We start from the raw sequence: 5,970 nt of genomic DNA, 5'->3' as shown, positions 1-5,970 counted from the left end.
AGATCACAGCTCATAGTTTCAGCTCTCAGGAAGTGAAACTCACACACTCGCTCCCACTGAGAGCTGAAATGGCGCAGAAAGGAGTTCAGCTGGACCACGAAATCTTATCTTGTTCCATCTGTCTGGATCTACTGAAGGATCCGGTGACGACTACCTGTGGACACAGCTACTGCATGAAGTGTATTAAAGGCTTCTGGGGCGGAGAGGATGAGAAGAAGACCCACAGCTGCCCTCAGTGTAGGCAGAGCTTCACACCGAGGCCTGTCCTGCTGAAGAACACCATGCTCGCAGCTTTAGTGGAGGAGCTGAAGAAGACTGGACCCCCAGCTGCTCCTGTTGACCTCTGCTATGCTGAAGATGTGGCCTGTGATGTCTGCACTGGGAGGAAGCTGAGAGCCTGTAAGTCCTGCCTCGTGTGTCTGGCCTCTTATTGTGACCAACACCTCCAGCCTCATTATGAATCAGCTGTCTTTAAAAAACACAAGCTGGTGGAGCCCTCCAAGAAGCTCCAGGAGAACATCTGCTCTCATCACGACGAGGTGAAGAAGCATCATCAGAGCATGGAGGTTTGGGCATGGAGGTTTGGATACAATGATAAATCTTGGTCCTTAGATTGTGACCTAAACAGTTATTCATTTCGTTACAACAGTATCAACACTCCCGTCTCAGGTCCTCCGTCCTCCAGAGTAGGAGTGTACCTGGATCACAGAGCAGGTGTTCTGTCCTTCTACAGCGTCTCTGAAACCATGACTCTCCTCCACAGAGTCCAGACCACAGTTCACTCAGCAGCTGCATACTGGAGTTCTGCTTTGTTTTGGAGACACAGCTGAGTTGTGTAAACTGAAATAGCCTGAAGTCATTTGAGGAACTCTTGTACTTCTTAAACTCATTGTGTGTCCATCATTGTTGCTGAGAGCTGAGTGTTCATGTCTTCACTGCACTGAGATCAGCTGCCAATCAAACATGATGGGATGTGCTTTAACTTCTTCTCGTGAGTTGTTCTGTAGATGCTGGAGTTTCTTCAGGCGGCGCTCCTTCCTGTGTCTGTGTAGCCATGGAGGCTGTCACTGCTCCGGAGGATTTCTGTTCACCTCAACTCATATTTCTCTGCATGGAAATGTAAAGTTTGCTCTAAATATTTGTTGGATATTTCTTTTGATTCATGTTGTTGTTTCTCTTGTAAAGCATGAGTCTTAGGAGAGAAAGCACCAGAGCTTCTTTCATTGTAGATATTTTATTCTGGCCACTTTCTAAAACAATAGAGACATTTATCATCACATGTATTATTTTGACGGATTAAATATTATTGTTGCTGCCCAAATTAACTAACAAATGAGGTACCCAGATGGTTATACCACTTATTTCATCATAACATGTTTATTTAAAATGATATTACTTACTGTCATGATCATAATCAATAAGTAAATCATTTATTATTCTCCTGTCAATATAGCTTAGAGTCTTTGTTTGGGATATAACTTGTATAATATTACAGTTATTGTTTTGCAGACTAATTGTTGTTGTTGTTATCCAAATAGAAAGTGGGTACTCTGATGTTTTATAGAACATGAATTATCATGATAACAATCAATAAGGAAATCATGTATTATTCTGTTTTAAATAGCTGAGATTAATCGCATGTGTGGTGTGGATGAAGTGAATCTGAACATGAAATCATTGAACAGACTTTACTGATGGAGTGTGTGATCAAATTACATGTTTGGATAATTAATAAAGGTTGTCTTTCAAAAATAAAAAAGGATGTTCCTCTTTAACAATTTTCATTCAGATCATTTCACTTTTCTACATTTGTACGCTAAGTTCAGCAGTTTGTAGCTAACAGCAGCTACAGTAACCATTCAACTATTCAAATATTAAGCTTTTTCTGCATTTTCAGCTAAATTCAGCAACACATGTGCGCAGCTTACAGCATTCACACGCATTTTCAGTCGGAAATGCATTTTCTAGTCTAACTACAACTGCCTTCCTCCATGAAACTACGTAGAAATCCTTACAGACCAGCTTTCTGTGGTGAGTATTTAACTATATTTAAATGTGTATACTTGCCCATTCTCTAAGAAGGAAAGTTGCATAGTTAACAATGGTGACAGTAACTTAGTACATTTACTCAAGTAATGTAGCCTACTTAAGTATAATTCGGGTACTTCTACTTCCACATCATTAATACAAATCTGCAAATTAACAAAAGGTATTAAATAAATGTAGTGGGGTAGAATTACAAAGTACCTCAAAAACGTACTTGAGAAAATCTACTTTTCACCACTGTACTTCAATACATTTCAGAGGCTTTTAATGCACTTAATTTATTTGACAAAAGTAGTTAAATTAATGTGTTTATATGATATCTATGTTCTACAAATTGACTCAGTACTTTCCTAAATGTGTCCAACATTAAAAAAACGCATTTATTTTCTCACGATGAAAACAAGATATTATAATATTGTATAATACAACTCTTATATAAAAGAGTACTTTTACTTTTAATACCTGAGTACATTTAGCTGATAACACTTCTGCCCAATAGACAATAAATAGAACTTCAACACTTTTCTTCTGTGACAGTTTCAACCTGCATGGCACTAAAATAAATGTATATCAAAGGTGAACCTGTCAGACTCCAAGTGGGGAGGACTTCCATGTGATCACTGGAGCGTTAAAGATGTACTTCAGAGAGCTTGCCCGGAGCCTCTCTTCCACCTACGCTCTCTTCCACGACTTCATCAGCGCAATCAGTACGTGAAACACACAGCTGCACAACAGAGAAACATATTCGTCATGACCAAAGTTGGAATTGAAATAAAAAAAGGAAAGTGGAAAACTTATGCTCGTCACCCCTCTCCCTCCGGTCCACATTAATACAAATGATCCCAATACGTATGATTGTATGAACTAAGATCTTAAATCAATACAGATGTATTTATTATAAACGTTAGTCCTTAACATCTATCACTGTGTATATCACCATTCAAACATCTTTTAAAAGTTGAACAAACCCCACACAGCTCAGTGAAGACTGTGAAATGTTGACTTTATTTGATCATTTCAGTAAAAACTAACGTTCATATTTCTCTTTTTGATTATAATACTGATGAACGTTCAAAATAAAGCACTTTGGCAACTTACAACATACGTTTTAAAATGCTTAATAAGCACCGTAACTTTCATGATATCATTTCTCGGTCATAATCGGTTGTTTCCGTGAACGGCCGACTGTTGAGTGATGGCAAATGCTGCGGCTGCAAGGCATTGTGGGGCAGCATTTTCGCTTCTCCTGTCGGTTAGGGAGGTCCAGTGGTTCCTAAGCTAAAGGAGGTTATAAAGGAAGTTTGAAACCTCCTTTCCTATCATTCTCATCATTCTAGAGCAGGGGTCTCCAACACGTCGATCGCGAGCTACCGGTAGCTCGCGGGCAGCTTTTCAGTAGCTCGCCGCTCGATTATCGATTATAGCGTAGTAAGGTTGCTTCTTGATTTTTCGGCCGCGGCTGGACAATAAAGTTTTTTATTTTAGAATTGTTTCTGTCACACGAATATAAAATTGATCCGTGACACAGAGATCAAGGAGCAGATGTGACAGCGGCACAGCGACACCACACACGGAGCAGTCTGCTTTCTCCAGCAGCACCAGTCAGAACCAACAGCAGAATGACCCGCTCTGAATCAGGCCGCGTCGCTGCGGCTCAGAGACACAGGGAGGGATTTGTGTTTTGAAAAACACTCGTTATCGTCATGTCAGGTTTTTGGTGGATTTAATCAAGTCTTGGATTGCAGAGTATGAATGTCCTCTTGCTATTTTCAGTTGATAAATACGCGTGTAAAGTTTGTGAAGGCAGGAGGAAAGCTTCCGCGATCACCGTCTCCTCTCTGTTCCTCCAAGCCCCGCCCCCTCCTGAAAATAACTACTAATAAGAGTGACAGGCTGATAGTGACCTGATAGAAACGTTATTATTCACTTAATCACTGATTGAGATAATGAAGCTAACTTAATCTCATACATTCATGGGATTCATGTAACGGTAAAACAGAGAATGTAAGTGTGCACCCACATGCACTATTTTTGTTTTTATAATGCTGTTGTAAATACTCCTGTTGTCTGCTGTGTTCAGACTCAAGTCCTGTGTGTGATGCCTCATTCAGGACATTCAGTGTCCTTTCTTTAACAGAAGACCGTTGCTTGAAGCTGCAGCTAGAATGCAGAAGTATTTGTTTTTGAGGATGGAAAAATGTCACACACAGATATAGGGAGGCTAGACCTATACAATTGATTTATTATGGCTTATAATGTCATGTCAACACGAAGAAGAAGAAGAAAAGATGGCTGCACTGTTCAGTGTCAATCCTGTGGAGATGGAGGTTATAAATCTCCAAAATCATGTTCAGCTTAAGTCTCAGCAAAACTCACAACATTTCTGGAGTCTTGTACGCTCAGACAACTATAAGAACATCACCAAGCAGCACTGAACCTGTCTGCTTTATGTGGCTCTAATTGCCTTTGTGAAGCAGCCTTTTCTGGCATGAATGAAATCTAAATACAGAACAAGACTGACTGATGAACATGTAAATGACTCTATTAGAGTGAACCTAAGTGGGTCCAGCATACACCTGTATGGTGGACTCCATGCACCGCCAGTCATCTCACTAACTGTAAAAAAGAGTGAATGCACTTATTTTACACGTGCCATAAGATGCTTGCAAGGTGGTGATTAAGGCGATGTATTTACTATGTGGGCCATAAGAAGAAGTGAAAACATTGTAATTTGCTCTTGGACATTTATGTGAATCTTCAGTGAAGTACTTACTATGTTGTCCATATTAATACGTGAGAAATTGTCGTTTTCTTGCACCTTGATGTGAAGTTAAGATTTTAGATAAGCTTTAGGTATTGATTTCACAAAAAAGTAGCTTAATTCAACTGATGAGTGCTATGTGAATAAATGTAAGCGATGCGATGCAAGTAGCTCTTGGCCACTTTCATTTTTTCAAAGTAGCTCTCAGGTGGAGAAAGGTTGGAGACCCCTGTTCTAGAGAATTCGAACGGCACTTATCATGGCTGCCACTGAGGGACTTCCGGGTCATTTCACTCCTTTAGGAAGGTTCCTAAGCTAAATGGACTATTCGACTTCAGCCCAAAGGTAAATCCTCTCTTTCATTTTTCATATTTTTACAATCTTTTCAGTCTTAAAAGAGTGTGGCACTCTGACGCACTCAACCCTGTTACTGATATTATCAGAATAAAGCAGATTCATTTCAAAGTTATCTTTCTTGCATTAGATATCCAAGTTTGTCCTTGCCTTGAAAGTAGCATTACATGCTACATCTAGCAATCATTCCTGAGGTTAAAGCTAACATTAGCATTGATTTTCAACCCCGTTACATAATTAGAGTAACAGGGGTAATTCTTCACTGGAAAATATACATTTGATGCCTAGCTGGGCAAATCACTTTTTTGGATGGTTTATTATCTGTTTTTCCTAAATACATTAAAAAAAATTATAAAATAAAAGGTTCATTTTTCAAAAATGTTGGAGTCTAAATTGTCCTCCAATTCTGGAATGACCCAAATATAGGCTCTTAGTTCCATGGGGGTACTAAGTGCTGGGAACTAAGTACGGCAAAGTACTCTGTGAAAGCGCCTAATGGCGACTTCAAAAAAAGTTTCCGCGTTTTACGGGGCGTGGTTTGTAATTCGCCAATCATAAATTTGAACTTTTTTCTCCCCAGGAAAGTACCACATCTCCAGCAGGCACTACAAAGGAGGTACAAGTTCTAATTTTTAGGTTTAGTGGTGTTGGAAACCACAGATTTCTGATATAATCTGCACAACCAGTTCAGAAAAGGAAATACATACACTTTAACTAGAATACTTGAACTTCGGGACATGATGTCAGAGAAATGACTGAAACACACAACAGGGTGTGAGAGGAAACAGGATACACATCACTCATCCCGA

General features: G+C 39.6%; 1 protein-coding gene across 1 annotated transcript; it reads left to right on the top strand.

The window, feature by feature from the left end:
* LOC139434164 (E3 ubiquitin/ISG15 ligase TRIM25-like) lies at nucleotides 1–830 on the top strand. Its single transcript, XM_071203665.1, has one exon. It carries the CDS (start codon nucleotides 69–71, stop codon nucleotides 828–830), a length of 762 nt encoding a protein of 253 aa, XP_071059766.1. The 5' UTR covers nucleotides 1–68.
* Nucleotides 831–5,970: the final 5,140 nt, after the last annotated feature.

The sequence above is a fragment of the Pseudochaenichthys georgianus genome, chromosome 7 (assembly GCF_902827115.2).
Source record: "Pseudochaenichthys georgianus chromosome 7, fPseGeo1.2, whole genome shotgun sequence".
NCBI lineage: Eukaryota > Metazoa > Chordata > Actinopteri > Perciformes > Channichthyidae > Pseudochaenichthys > Pseudochaenichthys georgianus.
Note: the sequence above shows the minus strand (reverse complement) of the source record. Positions and strands in the feature narration are given on the sequence as shown.